The sequence below is a fragment of the Crotalus tigris genome, unplaced genomic scaffold (genome assembly GCF_016545835.1).
Source record: "Crotalus tigris isolate CLP2741 ecotype Arizona unplaced genomic scaffold, ASM1654583v1 scf7180000017757.759095, whole genome shotgun sequence".
Taxonomy (NCBI): domain Eukaryota; kingdom Metazoa; phylum Chordata; class Lepidosauria; order Squamata; family Viperidae; genus Crotalus; species Crotalus tigris.
The window spans coordinates 363146-386478 of NW_024096617.1; the positions used below are offsets into that span (position 1 = coordinate 363146).

Consider the following 23333-nt stretch of genomic DNA (forward strand, 5'->3'; position numbering starts at 1 on the left):
TTTCTTTGTTTTTCCTTGAAGACGTTTCACTTCTCATCCATGAAGCTTCTTCAGTTCTGACTGAAGTTCAGTTTGAATTATAGGTTCAGGTTGGCTTCGGTGATTGGTTGCCTGGGGAAATCTCAATGCAAAATAAACCGAGTCAGAATCCTTTTTGGCTCCTTTTTGTTCACCTTATCTTTAAACAACATAATAGAAACTAACAATATTTTCCAGTTGTTGTTTTTTTCTAATTCCAATCTATCAAAGATTCAGTAAAAGCTGATGATATGACTGCTTTTTCAATGACACAAATAGATTTAAGGTGATCATTAAGTATTGGACCTTTGGTACTTACTGTTAAGAGATGAAACATCTCTTAATCATAATTAAAAACTAAAATATATTCTGATATGCATTTAATATATTCCACTTATTTTATGGAATATGTTTTAAAAATTTATTCTTTCAGCAGCATGGTTTAACTAAAATTGATCGGCCTAAGTCAGATATTTATAAATCACATTTTGTTATTTGGAAGAGTCATTACAACATCCAATGTCAAACAATGTCTGTAGCTGATAGTATATTATAGTTCCAGCAAAGTAACTTGTGCTTTTTTAGCATCACAAGGATAACTTAAGATAAGTGTCAAACTTTCCGGGCAACTTTGTCAAAGTGTGCTACCCATTGTCTAAATCAAGCAATGTAAGTGGTATTTGATGGAGTTTGGCTGTGGTAATAATTAGATGTGTTGAATAATCCGATGTTCTTAAGTCAAATTGCAGTGCAAAAGAGTAGGAAACTCAATGTATTTAACATCCTTAAGGAAACTAATCTCATTTAGTATAGAGATAGAGACCACAATTTCCACTTCCCAAACCTGGAAAAAAACCAGTTTGATCATCTTCAAAGCCACTAACATTAATTACTTCTCCAAACCATCATAGATCATATAGCATGAAAAATCCTATCAGCCCCATTTCAAGCAAAAAGGAAGTAAAAACTTTTGATTTCACTTAACCCAACGACCATCTGTGTCCTCACCTCATCTTGCATGTCATGTACCAAATAACAAACAAAAGTCCCAGTTGTTGAACCAATCTTCTCGTTGGCAGAGCTGAAGTCATGGAGCCAGAAAGTTTCAGCAATATAAGATTGGTGTTCCAGCAAATGGAAGAATAAACCGCCCACAAACTGATTGAAAATCAGCTGTTTTAGTGTAGCGTCAAGTACTGTGAAGAAATAAACTTGCTCTGATGTTGCATATAACCATTTAATTTGATTTAGATGTTCTCTTGCTGCATGAAAATGGACGGGAAAGCCCTTAATATTATGTCTTTTAATTATATATTTTTTCTTCTTCTGCCATTCACAGATGACAAACGATCTAGCCAACAGAAGACTTGGCCCCCACCTATTCCGCCAAACCAATCTTCATCTCTATCAAAGAAACCAGCCACTTTACCCGTACCGCCATCTGCTGTTCAGAAGCCCAGACTCCCACCCAAGCCAATGGATGACGAGGTGACGCTTCCTATTTTTATTACACTGACAGAGACAGAACAGTCAGGCAGAAGAAATCTGCTCTTGCTGTTTTTGTATGGGACATTTATATTCCTTTTTTTTTTTTTTTTGGCTCCTTCTGTAAAAGGAGGCTGCATGGCAAATTTAGTCATACCTAAAGCTGCTGCTAATGACAAATCAGGCTGACAAAGATGGAGGACACCAGGCACAGAGAATCAAAAGAGATTTCAGTTGCAAAGCTACTAAATCATACATAACTTATAATTTGGAAGATAGCAAGACAAATTACTTGAGTCAACCAGCTTAACTAAACCGAAAGTAGGCAGTCTAGGCTTGCCCCAAGATGCTTGTTTTTTGTTCCACCTAATTTTTGAAAAAGTTTAAAAACAAAACCAAACAAAGACTTGCTGCAAAAGAAAGCATCCATTTCTAAACATTCTATTTATCAGCAGAAATGGCTTTGGATCCCACAGAGAGTAGTAGAGAACATTCTGAGACCAAGTTGTCTTCTTGAAAGGGAATGTCTTGTACCCATATTTTGCATCCTTACCTGGGGTGGGAGGATCTTGTTTACGATAATTCGTGCTTTTGCCATTGCCTGCTTAGAGTATTGCAACGTGCTGTAAGTGGGACTGCCTTTAAAATCGCTCAAAGGTTGTATTTGGCTTGACCCTATGCTGACCATGTCACACCAGCTCTCCATGACCTACCCTGTTTAAAGTCCTGGGTGGACTTTAAAATGCCAGTGTTAACTTATAAAGCCCTACATGGCTTGGCAGTTTGTTACCTATCTATAAGGTTATATTATCTCATTGAAGTTAGCGTGACCATCTACCCAGAAGTACTGTTCCTCTTTAGGAAGGGGAAGGAAACAAGGCTCAGGTGGCCTGCATTGGTGATTACACCATCTTTTGGATCAGCCTCCCAATCAATATCGAACTGGTTCCCATCCTGGCTGCATTTCAGAAGTAACTTGAAGCACAAAACTGAAGCTTTGGAAGGACGTGATTGCATCCTCATTGGCAGTCTGTAGACACAGTCAATCAGTCCATCCAAACACTTTGAGGCCACATAAGAAATTGATTCATTTGCTGTCATCAGCTACTAGGTTTGTTATGCTAAACAGCTGAAGTACATCTTGTGTTGGATAACGGTATTTAAAAGCATGGGAAATTGCTTTGGCCAAAACATTAATAAATTAAGAATCTTTGAAGGACTGTACTGCTGAGCATAAATATAATCAGTGCTGGTCATCATTTCCAGCTATTTGCCAAATTTATATGGTTGCCCATCTTGTCCAAAATGACTCTAGGTTGCATACAATACAACCAAGAATTAAAACATTCTGTAAACCATTACAACAATAACCATAGATAAAATAATCCTATGAGAAGGAAGTTTGCATATAGGATAACTCACATAAAGGCTGCCTAGCATACAGGAGATCCAAAAACTACATTGATATTTTTTTTCCTAATGGACTACCTTCATATTTACAAATGTTCTGAATAGAAATATTGATTATATGTGTTTAAATTGTTTGAATTTCTTTTTAAGATCACTCATTGTTATATACTTACACACACGTATGTGTGTGCGTATGTGTTTACCTAGATTTTTTTTTCCTGCTTAACTTTGGTTTTTATTATTGGTATGGCCTCTTTTTTTAAGCCGATATGTTTTATTTTTGTCTTGATGTTTTGCAAATAAGCAAAAAACCAAAACCTCTAATAAAATTCCAGGTTAAAAGATTCTGGTGCAATATAATCAGATAGATCTTTAGAACACATTTTCCCCTCTACCTCCACATCCATTTAAGATTTAAACTGAGCTCCAAAACAGGCAGGGAAGCAGACATCAAAATTTAACATAAATTACCATTATATAATTTCTGCCTGTGTCTCCAGGAAGATAACAGGCTGCCCCCTTTCTTCCTTGCAAGCACGATATAGGTAGTCCTTGGCTTGCAACCATTCAGGTTACAATGACATTGAAAAAAGCGGCTTACAACTGATCTTCACACTTTTATTTATTTTTTTTTAGAAATTTTTTATTAAGTAAACATTTAAAAACATGTTGAACACAGTGTGACTTTTATGGCTGTTATTTTGCCATACATACTATACCATATACCATATATTTTCCTAGTCATTGATCTTTTATACCATTTACATATTACATTTTATACTATTTACATATTTATATATTTACATACATATTTACGTCTATTTATAACATAACTTCCATTTCCTATTTCATATTCTGATCTCTATCTTACGCTCACTTTGAGGTTAGAAATCTACACTTTCTCTCTTCTAGACGAGCTTTCACTGTTCTGACTTTTTCTCCTCGAGTCTAACCAATAGTACATCTTATCCCAAACTTCGTAATACTCTGTTTCATCCTTGTCTTTAATTTCTAAGGATAATCTATCCATCTCTGCACATATCAAAAAAAATTTAATTAGTTCACTCTCCACCGGGGAATTTCCGTTTTTCCAGTTCTAGGCATACACCAGCCTTGCTGCTGTTATAATATGCAACACTAGATATTTCTCTCCTTGGTTAAACTTCCCATCTATCATTCCCAGTAAAAACAATTCTGGTCTGGAATCTATCTTCAGTTCCAACATTTCCTCCAACCAAGTCTTTATTAGCCGCCAAAATTATTTGGCTTTGGAACAAGTCCACCACATATGATAATAAGTGCCTAACATTTTCTTGCACTTCCAACATTGTGGTGATATATCTTTTCTCATCTTTGCCAATCTTATTGGGGAAAGATGCCACCTGTAAAACATTTTGTACAGATTCTCTTTATATGAGGTAGCAAAGGTTAACTTCCCAGATTTTCAAGCATCACAGCATCCCCTGTGGTCGTGTAGTCAAAATTTGAGTGCTTCACAACCAGTGTGAATTTACAACCATTGCTGCGTCTGACGATCATGTGATCGCCTTTTGCCATCTTCCCAGCTATCTCCCAATAAGCAAAGTCAATAAGGAAAACAGATTTACTTAACAATTCTGTGATTCAGTTCACAATTAAGTTCCATTTATTTTAAAGTTTAAAAATTTATGGCACACATAATGCTCTACTGAACATGGAGAGGAATGTATTTGTTTGCCTTATATTAAACACACAAATATTAAATCATCGCTGCATTTTCTTTTAGGCAGATTATGTTGTACCAGTTGATGATGATGATGAAGATAATTATATAGAACCCACAGAAGAAAGCACTTCACAACCTGAAAAACGTACGGTTTGGAGGCAACTTCAGAAAGCCAGGGATGTGACTAAGGCATTGACTGAAATATGTGAAATATATATAAAAAAACTGTTATCAGAGTTTTGTATGCAAATTAAGTTTTCCTTTCCTTATGAGAAGAGAAGGACTTTAAAAGGGAGAATGGAAGACTGGGTAAAGAATTAGAGTCAAGTAAAAAAAATAGCTTCTGTGAGAAATAAAAACAGTGAGAATTAAATTCCTGGCAGCTTTATAAAAGAAACTTCTTGGGACTTGGCAGACATACTACTTTCATTTTACTGTATATAATATATTATGCTCTAGGGTAGTGTTTTTCAAACTTCGCAACTTTAAGATGTGTGGACTTCAAATCCCAAAATTCCCCATGCTGGTGAGGAATTCTGGGAGCTGAGGTTCACAGATCTTAAAGTTGCCAAATTTGCTCTAGGATTTACAGTGCTTCAGATGTTTAAAAAAAAAAGGGGGGGTGCTTCATGGAACACAAGGAGAAATTCATAGCACCTCCTTCAAAACAAATGCATCAGTACCTGAGATCATACAAGTACACTTGTTTTCACGAACTGCAGAAAGGGGTCACATTTCTATGTCTGCATTCCTAAAAGCACCTTCGCGGTAACATCCAGGGTATTGCACGATCCTTTGCTCTTTTGGAAACATGGATTTTTTTCCAATTGCATCCTTATATATTTGGGAAGAGGTACGTGCAATTAGAAATTAGAAAAATGTGTATATCACTCATCCTTTTGAAAAAGCAACCTGAATTTTCAATGAAATGAGCAAAAGTAAAACCTTAGGTAATTGATCAGTGGGGGGGTGGGGGGGGCTCAACTGTGTTTCTGGATTTTGACTTTCTCAGAGATCTCTAATACTTTGCTTTGATCATTTTTAGCACCTGTGGTGAACAGATCGACCAAGCCTCCCTGTTCTGTACCATCACCTTCCACACTAGGTATGACAATTTTGCATTTATCTTCCCAAAATCATGCAAAGATGCAATTAGTGGGTTGTGAAATAAATTTAGTTTTAATTCTAGGCAACCAAATTCCCTTAAAGGAAAGTAGGATTCCAAAGAGAAATGAGTTATATGTTTTAAGAATGCTTCCCCATAACTCTGGAGATTTGCTCTATATAAGGCACCAGGCTACCATACATATGTACAAAAGGGCAGGACTTCAGTCACATTGCTGGGACCACAGTCTTGTCTGGTTTGGGCCTTTTCCCCTTCAAATGCTGCTGAATGCAGGATTTGAAAAGAAGCATAAGGCTCATGCGTGATATCCTGCCTTTAGTGAAATGATACAGAGATAAACACTGTATAGCCGAAGTGTTAATTATATTTTTTAGCATGAGCTGCAAGTATCTAATATTTTCTTCAAAGCCATCTCTTAAGGCTGCAGTTCTTCTGTTTATTCAGAAATTATTTTCATTGGATATGAAAATATTTTAATTCCTAGTTATTCCTTTAAGAAATAAAGACTACCTTTGAGTCAACTCCTGGTGATTGCATTGAAGACATTTTCTTGGTAGCGTTGCAAAAGTGATTGCCCTTGTCTTCTTCCGCGGTGTTCTTTCAGTGCCCCAGCATCTAGTCGGAATTTGGAGATCTAGGGATAGACTGGGAAATCAAAAAACCAAACTGGAAGATATGCAAAGCATATCTATATTCACATTCATAAAATCACCAGAAAACTTGGAGACTTTATATAAAGGATTGCACTGTTGATCTAAAAATGAAATCTTTGTGTCATTCATGTGCCTAGTTTTGCACAAAAATGGCTTATTTCTGTTTTTATCCTCTTGTCTGCAGATGTATATGAAATTCCTGAAGAAGAGGTAAGATGCTATATATGCTCTATATATGCTCTATATATAAGGCTCACCTGTTTAGGAAGATCCTAGGAAGAGAAGAAAGATTCAGAGCAGAAAGAGGGAAATAACTGTGCATGCGGTACATGAGTGTACAGGAATATCACGGGTATGTTCAAAATTGCATTTTATAGGTAGTGTTCGAGAACACAAAACACAGTTTTCAATTCTTTTCCCAAAATGGCACCAATGAGATCCATTTCTAAGGAAAGATGTTGATATCAACCAAGTTTAAATCTTACTTATTCTGCAATAATAATTAAAAGAAAATGTTAATGATGGTTATTAGTTTTCTAGAATAAAATAATAGTAACAGAGGCTTGGATCAGCAATTTTGACGTGTTTATTTGACCTGCTTTTGAAATTCACTTTAGAAGGGACATTATATCTCAAGTTATATGAAGTAGTTGTTGCAGCATCTCCTACAAATTGACAAAAACTGGCATTTTAGGGGAAATGTTCCTTAAGAAAATTAAAAACCTAATGCAATTTGTGAATAGTAATCTAATTCATTTTCTCCAACAGAAGTCATCACCTCCATTACCCAGGTAACTTACTACTCACTCTGAAATTATAAGTAAACGTTGCTACATAGTAGAGGTTATTTCCCCAATTTATTTTCTCCTAAAAAAGTCTTAATGTAACATAGATAATTGTAAGTTTATGACACAGTGGAATTTTAGTGCAATGATGTATCACAAAATAGCTGATGTGAGGTCAGGCATGAGACAATTTATGCTAGAATTTGAATATGATGAGCCCAGCTTTTTCCATGTGCTGCTTCTATGTCTCAATCTACACACTGTGCATATCATATTAAATATATGAATAATAAGCTGCACACTGAAATAATGTACTTTAATTCTACATAATCCCCCAGCAACTGATATTTGGAGAACTGTATGAGGCTGAGGCAGAATGTAGGAGAAAGAATGGAGTCAAAAGAGGAATCAGCCTGGAGTCACTATGTGAGCACAAATGGACTAAGTACAACCCCTCTTGAATTCCATTAACCCCTATATAGCACCAGAATATTGCTAACTGTTAGTTGACTAATATCCTGTGCATAGGCATGAGCAATACATTACTTTAACTGGAACTTAATGTCTGGCTTTGGTCTTCTGCACCTCACATTAATCTAATCAACTATCAGTTAGCACTATTTTGGCACTAGATAAGGGTTAACAGAATTCACGAGGGGTTGGACTTAGACCGTTTGTGGCTATGTGGTGACTCTAGGCCAGGGGTGTCACGACGTATCGCGTTGATACGTGTTGTGTCATATCGCAACTTTTTTCCCCTTGCCAGAGTTGGGGTGGGTGTGGCTTCCCTGTGACACATCCGGCCCATGGGCCAGCAGTTTTATACCCCTACTCTAGGCTCATTCCTCTTTTAACTTCACTCCTGGCTGTGCCACTCCTCCACCTACGAAGAACATCTCTGGGGAATATGACTTGGAAATGTAGTCATCCTGTGTGAAAAGCCTGTTTGTATATTTTGTCCATAAGGATATCCAAGCCACTTCCTCCCAAGCCAGCTCTGAGACCATCTGGAGGACATTCTCATGAGCGCAACATACCTAAAGAATCATTCACACCAGATGCATTGAAATCAGACAGGTTAGTTTTCAGTTTTTTAAAAAAGTTTTTATAAGTTGCTAAGTAATATAAACCACATTGAGCATTTAATGTGGTTTTGTGAATAGTGTTCCACTTTGGCTAGGAAGAGTCAAATATTTATACAGCCACACATGTACCTAAAGTTTAAATTGGGTCTCATTCAAGAACAGATAGGACATATTTTTTTAAAAAAAAAAGACTAGAATCCATGAAGCCAATCTAAATAAATTATTTACCATAAGACACTGCTACATTTACTGTAAGGAATCAAAATTCCCTAGGCTTTACAAGCTGTGCTGATCTGACATTGGTCTTCATCTAACTGGGAGACCAATCCAGCATACAAGTCCATGGACTTCCTCAGTACTGGTGGGATATCACTAGAGCTGAAAGTACATTTGTGCTTTGGGAAAAATAGCAGTGTCTTCATGCTCTCTGAAACACAATAAAAGTAGAACACTTTGTGGGCCTGATCTATTGATTATGGCTCTCATGAACCCTAGATAAAAATGTGCTGTAATGGCTGATGATAATGAGTTATATTGTAGGCGATGGAATGTATCCATCTTGGAGGGGCATCAGGTTTAGAAACTGAATTTACTATAACTGCTTTTTAGGTAACTCAGCTCAGCTCCACTGGGATAATACCCCTAAAAGCCATTAGATCAGGGGTGTCAAATTGCTGGCCTGTGGGCCGGACACATCACGAGGAAACCACGCCTACCCCATTGCCGGCAATGGGAAAAAAGCTCCGATACGTCACTCAATGTCACATGATGTCGCGAGTTTGATATGTCTGCATTAGATCATTAAAACAGATAATTGCAATTTTATTTAGAGGAGAAAAATAAAGCCTAAAACATCATCTGTGTTTTCCAGAAACATTTTACCACTTCCAAGGCACCGCCCTTCACCGAAAGCTGTAAGTATTTCACATCCAAGTTCATAATACAATATGAACAGTCTGGACTATTGTAATGCATGCTAGATGGGACTGCCCTTGAAAAATATCCAGAAGCTTCAGTTGTTTCAGAGTGCAACTGCCAGCACAATTTTGCATAAGCATGTAACACCAGTTTTGAAGGCGCTGTACTAGCTGCTAATCTATTTCTGGGTACATTTCAAGGTCCTGGTTATCACCTTTAGAGCCCTACGTGGCTTGGGGTCAGGCTGTTTGAAGGACTACCTCTCTCCCATTACATCCACTTAGCCCATCACAACAGGAAGGCAGGGTATTTTGCAGCTCCAATATGGTAGAAATGCATATCTGGTAGGATCATGAAAAAAGGCCTTCTCGGTGATGGCCTCTTCTCTATGGAACACAATCTCCCCTTTTCCGAAAGACTTTGAAAATGTGGTTTGCCGGCAGGCCTGGACACCATGAATGGAGATGGAGATGATCAAGCAGTTGATTTGATTGGCTACGGCCGATGGGCAAGTGGTATGATTTTTATGTTGTGGAGTTTAAATCTTGTAAGCCTTCCAGAGTCACCTCTGTGAATTCAGTAGCCATATAAATTTGCTTGATAAATAAATAACATAGAAGCAGTGAAGTTCGGCGGATATTTGGAGCCATGACACATTCAGCTCAAACTCCAGGATAATTAAAGTGCCCCCTCTTCCCATGCCTAGATATATGCATACAAACCTTCTTGATCAGAGTCTTATTTTTATATATATACTTCATATTTCTTAATCGCCATCTTCCTCAGACTCTTATGTCCTATGTCCAGATCCGGAATGGCTGCCATTTAGGGTTTATAGAAACTGGAATTCAGACCTACAAAAAACCATGTTTCAAAACTTGATTTTCACAAAGTCATTGCAGTGTTTATGCTGGGTTAAACAGAAACCAGGGATCCTGTTTTAAAAGTTTCTGAAATAGGGATTGGATGGCAGTATGGCCAAGCTCATTATTGGGCTTTTTATTTTGGTGCCATTCGAACACAGTGCTTCATAAAACAAATGTTTTTCAAGATGACCGTTGTTTTTTCTATAGAATGTAAAGCTATTACCCAGAGGGCAATGCTCTTTAAATTTAGGTCAAAAACTCTGAAAAGTATCATTCCCTACAACTGTATATAGAGTAGTTTAATTAAGAATTTTATTGGCCTCGATTTTATCTTCCTGCGGATTAATGCTATGGGTTTTTTCATCATATCTCACTGAAGGTATATCACAAGGTTTCCCAACCTTGACAGTCTTAAAATGAGCGGACTTCAATACCCAGAATTCCCCACCCATCTTAGAATCAGACCTTTCAGAGGATTCCCTGTCTTGAATTTCGTAGACTTACATATGGCTGAGAAGGAATATTCCAGGGTAGTTGAAAAACTGATGAGTAATGTGTTGACTCTATCCAGGGCAGGAAAGGAGCTAATGAATCATAATGGGGAGCCAGTAGAAGCTTCTCACAGCATTAAAATGAAAGAAACAAGTTTGGCAAGGGAAGACTAATTAATGGAACTCACTGGGAAGCTACAGATTTGTAATCAAATAGATTCCAAAGGCATGGAATGATTATGAAAAATGGGGCTAAGTCACACAACTTGCTCATGGCAAAAAGTCCATAAATGTGCAAGAATTTCTGAAAGGGCTGTGCTGACCAGTTGGGTCAATTAACTACCTCAACATTAGAAAAGTTATAATTTTAATATGAGACCAGTTTAGTCAAGGTTAAGGCACCAGGCTAAAAACCGGGAGACTGTGAGTTCCAGTCCTGCCTTAGCCATGAAAGGCAGCTGGGTGCCTGTGGGCCCTGTCACTCTCAGCCCAACTCACCTTAATAAGGTTGTTGTTGTGGGGAAAATTGGAGGAGGAAGATGTTTTGGATATGTTCACCATCATCACATCCTGTGCTAAGCACATTGGGCTATAAGCGTGCTCCACAATTTTTGGTCTGGATATGTTTGCCACCTTGAATTATTTGTAAAAATAATAAAGTCAGAATACAAATAAATATTGATGCTGCTATTTATTGATGTTTGTTTATTGATTTTGTGTAGAACTATAATTAATTTGATGATGACATCTTCATTTAGTCATATAATAAAAATAAAGAAGTACCTTTGCAACACAAGTTATCACAATTCCTGGATTACAATTTGCCCAGAACTGTTAAATAATCTGAAAACTATTTTAATTTCAGGATCCAGAGGTCCTTGGAGCGCAAACTGATGGAAGTAAGAATATTCTGCCTTAAGCCAAATGTGCAGGGACTTCTAAGATGACTGGGAGCACAGAAGCTGGTTCCAAATAGCAGTGTTTCATGTTGACTTTATCATTTCATGTGTTCCTATGAATGTGCAGGAGCAAAGCCGTTGCATCTGTCTATCAAAGCACCTTGATTTTGATGACAGATCTTTCTGAGTTTTTCTAAGAATTGTTTGAGCTTTTCATTTTTGCTATAACATTTTTTAACAGATGGGGAACCTGTGGCCATCTGATGTTATTAAACTACAATTCTCAGCTACCCTGATGAACATGATCAGTGGTTAGAGATGACCATATGAAAATTGTACTCAACAACATCAGGGGAACCATAGTTCCATGTTAGCTTCAAAAGCTGGGTTAATGTAGCATATACTGTAAGAATATATCAATGGTGGAATCTTTGCTTTAAATTTTACCTTTTCCACAAATATAACCTTATATCGATGTTTCTCAGCCTTGGTAACTTGAAGATGTGTAGATTTCAACTCCCAGGAAGTTTGGGTGTTGAAGTCCATATATCTTCAAGTTGCCAAAGTTGAAAAACACTGCCTTAAACAAATCATTTTCTCCCTCTGCCTCTCCCTACCATATTAAGGGAATAATATTGCTAAAGTACTGCAATGGGGCCATTTTGAAATGATAAATAATATGAAATGCATGAAAGTTTCTGTATTTTTATCCATAATTGTAACTGTGTATTGACAATACACCAACTGTTTCCAGTAAATGCTGTATGATGGTAATGGTAAAACTTTGATTTTATGAGCCTCCATTCAGTGGACTTTGGATACAACAATTAAAAATTGCATTTGAACTGCTTCACTAGACAATGTTTGTGTAGTTTATGTAAACTGCAATTTAATTGACATTTGGCTTAAATAGACACAGCTTCTCCCCACTTTGTCTATAAAATGAAAATTTTATTGCATGTTACCTTTTCAAGATGTTTTAATAACTTTGAGAGTTAAGTTTGAATGTTTTAGGTGTTTTGAACTGGATTGTGCAAATCCTATGAAAAAAAGAGATTCATTCCTGATTTTTCCCATACAGTTTGGTTAGTGGATTTGCACAGTTCTGATTTTCAGTGGCTTTCTTATATTCAAAGCAGTAGTAGCAGTAGTCTAAACTTTAGAAACTTAACGTTTTGTTAACCAACCGATGCATTGAACTAACTACTGTGTTTGGATTTTTAGATAATAGCAGCAACGGTGCTGCAGAATTTAAAATTCCTTCTGTTAATGTTCCATCTCCATTTCCCAGGATCACGTAAGTGTCAAAAAATCATTCCTTCTCGCTATAGAAACTGTTCCAGTTTTTGTAATCCTTAAATGCACTGTTTACCAAAAGCAATATTATGGATTGTAATTATTTTATACACAGTGTTAATGAAGTGCTTAACTGCTTTGATAGATTGGATAGATGTAAAGAAACGTTTTGTATATTTTAAGTACTCCTGAAAAAGCAGTGTGCAAAGTCTATGATATACATTAAAAAAGGGATAGGGCCTTAATCACATGGCCACAGCTGCCATCTTGACTTTTTTAACCCATTCTTGGTATTTGTTCACCCCTTTCCAGCTGCCCTTAGTTTAAGTTTCTTCATGTCTAACGTTTTTTAGTATCAGTAATCCCAGTCCTTTCTGGTACAAATCTGTGAACTTCTGCCATTTGGACTGATCTGATATCAGGGCCACCTCACTGTACAATGTCATCCTTTGGTAGGTGGGCAGCCTAATAGAAGCATTGCTCAAATTCCAAAACAGCTGGGCTTATTTGGAGAACAGGCAAACACTGGGATGGAGTTAGCTAGCCAGACATGTCATTCTTTTTCTGTGTAAACAGAGGCAAGGGGAGTTTTCTTACTCTGGGAACTACCATTATTGCTCTGATAGCAGCTCAGTTGACTATTGTACATTACTACTATTGTAGATTACTACTTGCTTCTCAGGATTCTGTGGTTGCCAGAAGGAAAGACAGTGACAGAACCTACTTGAAAATGGTTTGGAGAGATCCAGAAATGTAAATAGCAATAGCAGTAGCACTTAGACTTATATACCACTTTACAGTGTTTTACAGCCCTCTCTAAGTGGTTTACAGAGTCAGCATATTGCCCCCAACAATCTGGGTCCTCATTTTGCCGACCTCGGAAGGATGGATTGCTGAGTCAACCTTGAGCTGGTCAGGATCGAATTCCTGGTAGTGAGCAAAGTTAGCCTGCAATACTAACCACTGTGCCACCACGGCTCCTACGGTGCTATGTACTGTATAGACAGTCCTCGACTTACATAATTTTACAGGTTTTACAACCTTTTTTGCCATTGTGGTTATAAAGTAAATCATGCAATCATAAGCAAATCTGGCTTCCCCTATTGGTTTTGCTTCATTGGAAGCCAGCTGGAAAGATCATAAATGGCAATCACCGGTACTGACCTTGGGACACCTCAAATTTATGCAGGTTGCCAAGCCCCCAGATTTTGATCACATGACCGTGGGGATGCTGCAGCCATCATAAATATGACGACCAGTTGTAAGTCACTTTTTTCAGTGCTGTTGTAATTGCTAAATGACTGGTTTTAAGTCAAGGACTACCTGAAGGACCTTTGAATCCAAGTCTAATGCTTTCCCTACAAATTGCACCAGTGAGAATGATATACACCATGTTTATAAATTGTGTGATTGTCAGAGCTGTCTAGCTTCACTTTGTCATGCATTGTATCAGTATGGAGACAGTATGAGAGACTTCCATTTAGAGTGCAGGAAAAAAAGGACTGGCATAAAGAAATATAGGCATCCAAACTTGAGTGCTCATAAGTGGGATAATTAGGAAGAAAACTGCAAAGCAAATGGAAACTTAATAATACTCTCGCATCCGTACTTTTTTTTTTCTGTAGAAAAAAGCTAATGAATCCTGCAATACCGCTGGTGAGTTTTTACTTTTAACATTGTCACACTGAAGAATAATTCTAAAAGCAACCCAAAATGATTAATTAATTATATCAACACCTTGTTCAATCTATGTATCTGTTTATATGGACTATGTATATGCAAAATGCAAAATGTTTTTTATATATAAAAAACATATATATATATATATGTGTGTGTGTGTGTTTTCTGAGGTTTTCGCAGGTGTTTGTATGTAGGTCTTTGGTTATTCGGGTTTTCTCCCACGTAAAATTGGAAGTGTCTTGGTGACGTTTCGACGAAGTCCCATTCGTCATCTTCAGGCTGGTGTTTTCAGCTTCGTGCTTCGAGGAGTATATATATATATATTCAAGAATATTGGTAAAAATACGACTCCCGGGCATAATTATAAATAAAAGAATAAAACACAATCACCGGGAGAGTTGAAGTAAAAATACTTTACTAAAAATATATTAATACTAAAAAGTTGCCAAGCTTTCGCTGGGGGAACTCCCCAGCATCGTCAGGGCTAAAAGGCCATTGCAGTAAAGGTGGTTTAAGTAGGTTCAAGTAACGTTTGCGCACGGCTCTTAGACCGTGTTACTGGCCCTGATTGGCCAGCTGAAAGCCAAGATGTGTCTATAATGTTATGGAAGGATAATTATGCCCGGGAGTCGTATTTTTACCAATATTCTTGAATTTTATGATCGAGCAGTTTTGCTCACGGCCAGAAAGTGGGAGAAATTGACGTGTCGCATTTCGGCAGCTTACCGCAGGATAGCGTTCTTACATACTTGTGCTCGAGAAGATTTACCACCTAAGATGCTAAGAAGGAAGCCCGTTATAGATACAAACGAATGCCAACAGGCTCTCCACCAGTTCCAACGCAGAACTATAAAAGCCCTTATAAATGATCAACATAGACGGGTGGAGCATTTGAAAAAATGTGTTCAGGAACATCGACAGCATTGTGACTCAGCATTATCAGAACAGCATTTCCAGGCCTTGAGCTACCACATCAAAATGGTGGCAGAAAGAACGAGTCAGAAAACAACAACACATCTCCAACGCAAGATGGATTCTATACGTAAGTCCCAATATAACAGTTTTGTGAATGAGTTGGTATGTAATCTCTCTTCAAAACCTTTAACTGACCCACAACTCACCCTACTGCAGCGTGATATTAACCATAACCTTATGGACGCTCAGCCATTGGACTTCATTGCCGCACTGGAGCCAGTTATGATTCACATGGGGACAGATGAGGATACCAGGAGTTCTATAAGACAACAGATCACAGGGCTGCTTACTAGCCATAGGTACCATCATATCCTGTCTAGGGAAGAAACTGAGGCCCTCATACAACTTAAGAGGGATGATACCATCGTTGTACTACCCGCAGACAAAGGTAGAGTGACTGTTATAATGGATAGGGAGCTATATACAACAAAGGCATTAGAACTCCTGGGTGATAGATCAGCTTATAGAATAGTTGAGAAAGACCCCACGGTAACACTCAAAAATAAAATCAACAAATTGCTAGACAGCTTGAAGCATAGTAAGAAGATTGGGGATGACATCTTGAGGAGGGTATGCCCCTGTGATACGGCTCTCGCCCGTTTTTACGGACTACCAAAAATTCACAAGGGAGGTATCCCCCTTCGTCCCATTGTATCGTTCAGGGGCATCCCCATCTCGGGACTAGCCAAATGGCTTAGTACCCGTATCAACCATCTCATAGATGGGAGCAGCACGATGGTCAGGTCTGCGGAAGAGTTTTTAGCTAGAATCAAGACTCTTAGAGTGGAGGATGACGAGACAATGGTATCGTTTGACGTCACCTCCCTCTTCACCTCCATTCCCCAGGACTTAGCCATCTCAGTCCTGAGAGAATGGTTGACGTGCATGGGAGGAGGGCACCATCAGGACTCCCTGCAGACAGAGGACCTCGTGAAACTTATAGAAATATGCCTCCAAACCCATTTTACATTTCAGGGCTCCATCTATGAACAGATCAAGGGTACTCCGATGGGCTCTCCCATCTCCAGTATTGTGGCGGAGGTGGTCCTCCAGCAACTTGAACATAGGGCTATGGCTTTATACCAACCCAAGTTTTGGGTGAGGTACGTGGACGACACGTTTGCTGTTGTCAAAAGACAACTTGTGGCTGCATTTATGGGAATATTGAATTCCATCTACTCTGATATAAAATTTACTGTGGAGGAGGAAAAACATAACACCCTTGCCTTCTTGGATGTATCTGTCCATCGCCAATTGGATGGATCCTTACCTACAAAAGTGTTCCGTAAGCCAACTCACACGGACAGGATCCTCCATTATCAGAGTAATCATCCAGTTTCCCATAAAATCAGCTGCATTAAAACGTTATTTAAGCGCATTGACTCCCACTGCAGTACGGATGAGTATAAGAATGAGGAGAGGAGACACCTCTTTCGCATATGCCGTTATAACGGTTATCCATTAAGATTCATCAGACGGCATAGCGTAACAACCCATCTTCGGGTTAACCAACATAGAGAAGAACCCCCCTTACAGAGAACACGCATCTCCCTCCCATATATTAACAATATCTCAGAGGCCAAGGCCAGATTGCTGGCCCCCCATGGGATAGAGGTGGCTCACAAGCCAAATCAAACTTTACGGTCTAAAGTCATGCGCCCAAAGGACCCCCTACCCCCCATGGAGAAATCATCTGTTGTCTATAAGATCAATTGTAAGAATTGCCAAGGCAACTATGTAGGGGAAACAGCCAAACGCCTGAAGACTCGTCTCCATGAACACCAGTTGGCTATAAAACGGGGCGAGCAGCGTTCACAACTTTGGATGCATATGGCGCAGGAGGGCCATCAATTTGACTTTGCTAATACCTGTATCGTAGCTAGTGATGCCACGAAGGGAGGCCGGCTACTGAAAGAGGCCTGGTTCTCGAATGACAGCTCAATTAATGGTCGCATTGACTTGCATCCAGCGCAACAAGCGCTGCGGAAATGGGACACAAATCATCACTCATTACATAGCAAGCAATCATACCAACACCTGCGGCGTTATGGACAGGAACCCGTATCCCCCCGCCGTCGGAAACACCTGCATATGGACGTAAATAACTGTACCATCAACACCCCCTTGCCAGGTGACCGGCGCTGGATCATGCGGTGAGAGAGTCTCCCACCCCAACATGTGGACACTGGAATAGAGCCTATGGACTCCCCGTGCACGGAGAAAGAAAGGGAGGGGGTGCCCGATATGGACGATCCATGCACCGCCCAACAACCCCATGTGAGCCTCACACACCCCCAGGAGGGAGGGAGCGATATTAATGGAGCCGGAACACCTAAAGGACTTAATGCTAAAATCTCGGAGTGTGCGGTTGCCCATAGCAATGAAGAGGAGCGTCCCATGTGGAGAGGGGAGAGAAAGCATAGAATGACAACCCGCTCGATCAGCAAGGGGAGGAGTAATGAGAGCGGTTTAAGTGCCAAACAACGGGAGGGAACGTATGTAAGGAAGACTGAGGTGGGGAATAAAGACTTGATTGTTGAGGCATACCATACCCGGATAGGAGCTGTTAACATGACAAAGGAGGAGAGAGATACACAATTGGGAAGGGATATTAACCCACAGTTAGTGGAGCCCGATCCCCATTGTAAAACACAAGAAAACATCAGATCAAGTCCTCCCCCCGACATGGCAGATGTTGGTATTATCGGAAGAGGAGGGGATGTAAGGTTACTAACGCCTCTAAAGACCAATAGTGGAAGGATAGGGAAGGGCATCCGAAGAAAAGAACATAACGTTATAGACACATCTTGGCTTTCAGCTGGCCAATCAGGGCAAGTAACACGGTCTAAGAGCCGTGCGCAAACGTTACTTGAACCTACTTAAACCACCTTTACTGCAATGGCCTTTTAGCCCTGACGATGCTGGGGAGTTCCCCCAGCGAAAGCTTGGCAACTTTTTAGTATTAATATATTTTTAGTAAAGTATTTTTACTTCAACTCTCCCGGTGATCGTGTTTTATTCTTTTATTCTTTTATTTATATATATAAACATTTTGCATTCTGTTGAATTAAATTGATCATATTATGCCTTTAATTTTTTTTTTTTGTATTATTGGAAATACATCAATCATTACAAATTTTGAAAATTTTTAACTGTATATAAAATATTAAGACGTAGCCTCTGGCAAAATTGCTGTGCTGAATCATAGGAAGTTTACATGTGATAAACACTGATTCAAGCATACGAAAAGAACAGACATAGCAAAGGTGTCATAATGTACCCAAAATCTATATAAAAGCATTACTTTTAATAGACATAGTCATTATCAACTTGAAACAAAGTAGATAAGAAATTAGACAGAGCAAAAAGAATGGGCAAGCAATGGCACAGTTCTATTTTAACCAAAGTTTCAGATGAAATCTGAGAGCAGACTCCAGTGATGCCTGTTAATCGTTGTCAGTTAGTATAAACTTGGATCAATTGCAGCAGAACCATCCCAATAGGTGTTGGGAAAAAGAAACAAGCACTGGTTGTAATACTTGTTTCCCATGGTTGATCTCCCATTTTTGTGATTAATATTCAGGATTACATATTGTTAAACATACTAACCTAATTGGAGTATTTTTTGTTACTACACTATCTAGTGTAGAGTTCTTAAGCTTCCACATTTATATCCTTGTATTGGCCTGTTAATATGAATTTTGACATTTTTTCCCTGTAACCAGGACAAAAGCCTTTTTCAGTATATTTAGCTTGTACTCATATTGGCGAATCAATTATAACCTTGATATTGGCAATTGCCAAACATTTAATTTAAATTGTTTTCTATTTATATTCTGTTTTGAAAGACACACATTATGATTCAGAATGGATTCCACTACTAACCTAATGAATATGCAATGTCTAATAAGACAATTGCCTAGTGCCCAGACTATAATTTTCTACAGTGAACATAAAACTCAGAAAACTTTATTGTCAAGAATAAAAGCAAAAGCAATAATTCTAAATACCTTAGCCTACTAGAACTATGTGGAGTTTTAATTTCCAATTGTGATTCAAAGATAATTACATAAAATATACAGATTGAATTTATTCAAGAAAAAATCAAATTTTAAAACTGATTTGACAATTCAATTGCTTTTGTCAGGGAAATCAAGGGGGTGATCCAAACAGTCAAGATAGCAGCCTTGAATGAAGCCCCACCCCTTTTTGTGTAGTTAAATCAAATTGATTTAGAGCGACAGTTTGAAATTGAATTTAAGTTTTGAAATACAAATCAGAATGTTTCACATGAAAATGAGTCAACATTTCAAACCAAATGAACAATTCCAATGACTTGTACATTCCTTCGATCCACAAAATTAAATAGTATTTTAAACCAGCTCTGTGCTTTCTGAATGCATTGCATTTCAGTTGCTCAACTAGACACTGACTGTGCTGACTAGGGTTTTAAGGACATTGATGATCTACAACATCTGGAGGCATCAGATTGAGAGATGTTATTCTAATTTTTCAATATGATTGCCTACCACATCATCATCTTCACTATCCCATTAATAAATGCAAAAGAGTTTATCTGTAAAACTAACTGCTTCTGCAGAAGAACAAGTACTCAACAATACTGCAGAATGCCCGTATTTGGTTCTTCTATCTCCATTAGTAGTCAAACAATAAATATATATTACACTAAGAGGATTACAATGAATTCTGTTATTGGAAATGCTTAATATTGTAGTATGTTGCATCAGACATTCTTTCCATTGATCAGAAGTCTGAGAAAAAAAAAGGTGTATAAGTAAAACTCATTTACGTTTATTTGCTTTAATTCTATATTGTAGAAGCCAAGCTTGCCTGATAGAGACCACTTAAATATTGCTGAAGGTAAATGGCTTTTTTTTTCCTTTTTCAAAACTTTAATTTTATCGGTGATTGGCCCTTTTCCTATGGAGAATAATATTGTAGCAGTGGTAGAACATATGAATTATCTTACCAATAACTTGCTTTTCCAATAAATTTTAGAGACAAGCAGTGAGTTGAAATACCGGTATATTAAGAGTGTGGAGAGATGTTGCAAGTACTGCATTGGCTAAAATAGTTAAACAAGTCTTTCTACAAATAAATATTAATATTAATTCCAATAATAAGAGCAAAAGACCATATTTGTGGCTTCATTTGCTGGCTAGTCAGACCTGGACCTGATCCAGAGGACTATCCTCATGTTCTTAATTTAAGAACAAAGAAAACATTTTCACCTAGGTCAGTAGCTATAATTTCCATCTGTTCCTCAGGACCATAATTGAGCCCAAAATTTATGTTGCTAAGTGAGACATTTGTTAAGTGAGTTTTGCCCCATTTTATGATCTTCTTGCCTCAGTTGTCAAGTGAATCACTGCAGTTGTTAAATTAGTAACACAGTTGTTAAGTGAATCTGGATTCCCCATTGACTTTGCTTGACAGAAGGTTGCAGAAGGTGATCACAGACCCCAGGACTCTGCAACCGTCATAAATACGAATCAGTTGCCAAGTGTCTGAATTCTGATCACCTGACCATGGGGATGCTGTAATGGCTGTAAGTGTGGAAAATGGTCACAAGTCACTTTTTTCAGTGATGTAACTTCAAACAGTCACTAAATGAACTTTTGTAAGCTGAGGACTACCAATATATTGCCTGGAATTGTTTAATTCATTCCCATCTTTACGGTATAGAAAAGGAGGCTAGATTAATCAACAAACAATTAACAATTAATTTAAGAATAGGTATAACTCTTTGACAAGTTTCTATTAGCCCCAGAGAGCAAGGATTGTGGGATTTGTACTCCCGACCTGCTAGTGTATCACAATCCAATTTTTGGTGAACTGCGGTCCTTGCAAAATACTAAATGTCTGTTTAAATAAGATTGCAGTCTTTGTGTATGCATGGTTGTTTTCTAAAGATAACATATGTACTTTTGTTCTAACAATTAGTGAACAGAATGTAAATTAAGGTACACCTCAGATAAGTCAATTAAAATTGGTTTACCAGTCTTTATTTTGCAGGCTGTGATATTATGGATTCACACATAATCCAGCCAATTATAATTTATTCAGTTGACTGTACTTAGATAGTATGACTAACTACAATGTATGATCAGATCATTATCTACACATGGAACAGAAATAGGTTGGTGTTTTTTTAAGTAACTTGCCCTTGATCTTATAGCAATTATAGGCAAAATTTGCATAGTATCTTAATCCAAAGGTCTCTGTGGTTTACTTAAATTTGGCATAATTTTATAGCCCTGCTATGATCAATGTACATGTATTATTTATATAACAAGATATTTAATAAGTAGAGGATAGAATGAATCAGCAACAACTGTTGACTTTGTATGTCAGCAAGTGCAAGATCAACATCTGAGCCTAGATTCTTTGCTGTAGTTCACATTGGATTAGTTCCACCAAAGCTGGACTCATTTATGAAGCTAACTAATCAGACTTCTTTATCCTTTTTCAAACACAGATAAACCTATACCTGCTGAACGCCGCCGGGGTTCCAGTCATGACATGCCTCTTCCACCCATCCCTTCTAGCATTCAAAAGTAAACATCTGTCATTTGCTTTTAAAACAGATTTATTATTACAAACCCTGATTTTGCAGTTCTAACTCTAAAGTGGGGAGGCTCAAAAAGAATATAAAAATGGATAAGAGGTGATGCAATTGTATGTGACACTAACAAGTCTTCCATATTGCTTTTAGACAACATTAATGATCAAGTTCAGCTTTATAGGAAATGTATAGTTGCAATCAAAAATGGAACTTGGTTATTTAGACTTTTATGCCTCATGTAAAGTATCACAATTTGTTTCTTCTATGAAATCATTATAAAATCAGTTACAAATTGCCAGGAAGATGGAAATATCGTAACATCACAACTATAGGTGCTGTTAGTCTTTATTATCAACTATTGTTAAAGAGTAGAGCAGCTTCAAATCCCTTTGGATAATTCACACTGGGGTCATCAACCAAGCAAAAGATTGTTTAAGCACAGATTACAAGCCAACATACGTTGGGTTTACAGTGTATGCTAAAATTAGGAATAAAAAGTGGAAAAGGACCTATGTTACTGCCTCTTTAATGAATGGCATACAAATAAAGGAAAAGGTTTCTCTTATTCAGTTATATCTGATTCTAGTGCTCATCTCTGTTTCTTAGTCAAGGGAGCCAGCGTCGTCCAAAGACATTTCCGTGGTCATATGGTCAGCATGACTATACACCAAGACTCATAGAATGCTGTTTCCTTCCCACTAAAGTGGTACCCATTTATCTACTCATATTTGCTTGCTTTCAGACTGCTAGGTGGGCAGGAACTGGGGCAAGTAATAGGACTTGGTTCTTGAACCTGGGCTGTCAGTTTTCCAGCTGACAAGCTCAGTGTCTTTACCCACTGAGCCACTGCACCCGCTTGGCATACAAATACAAACACATATTTCCTAGGACACCACAAATACAATGCAAGTCAACAAAAAAGCATAATTTCTTTAAGGAGTCACCAAAATATAGCAAGCATGCCTACACCAGATTTAAAGCATCTTTCCAATCACTTTGCTACTGAATGCACATACCTAAGTTAAATCAAACAAACAAATTATGTGAACCCTAAATAGATCTTCCTAACAGTCAGCAGGTAAGGAGCTTTTACAAATCATGAGACTTTTACAATAAATGTTAGATATTTCAATATTTTTCTCCTACATCACCGAATTCTGGGCAAATGCAATATGATATCTAATGCCATTTTTTTTTTTTAATCTCCAACCCCAACCCCTAGGCCGTTACCTCAGAAGCCACCAATCTTGTCAAGTAAGTATTCTTAAATTTGATTTAATTTACAATTGATGTCCAGTTAATTCATTTTGATCAGGGTAGAAATCTTGCTGGTAATTATTGCCACAACCTTCAAA

At 37.9% G+C, this 23333-nt stretch overlaps 1 protein-coding gene across 8 annotated transcripts in view; it reads left to right on the forward strand.

Moving 5' to 3' along the window:
- The window catches only part of BLNK (B cell linker), a 124263-nt gene that overhangs the window by 92796 nt on the left and 8134 nt on the right, over positions 1–23333 (forward strand). For all 8 annotated transcript variants that reach the window (XM_039340930.1, XM_039340932.1, XM_039340931.1 and 5 more), the window contains 13 exons: positions 1358–1506; positions 4679–4763; positions 5664–5723; positions 6582–6607; positions 7166–7188; positions 8149–8259; positions 9139–9181; positions 11408–11441; positions 12666–12738; positions 14363–14393; positions 20231–20273; positions 21892–21970; positions 23201–23232. In XM_039340930.1, the coding sequence (XP_039196864.1) occupies positions 1358–1506; positions 4679–4763; positions 5664–5723; positions 6582–6607; positions 7166–7188; positions 8149–8259; positions 9139–9181; positions 11408–11441; positions 12666–12738; positions 14363–14393; positions 20231–20273; positions 21892–21970; positions 23201–23232 (789 nt within the window). The remainder of the gene's footprint in view (positions 1–1357; positions 1507–4678; positions 4764–5663; positions 5724–6581; positions 6608–7165; positions 7189–8148; positions 8260–9138; positions 9182–11407; positions 11442–12665; positions 12739–14362; positions 14394–20230; positions 20274–21891; positions 21971–23200; positions 23233–23333) is intronic.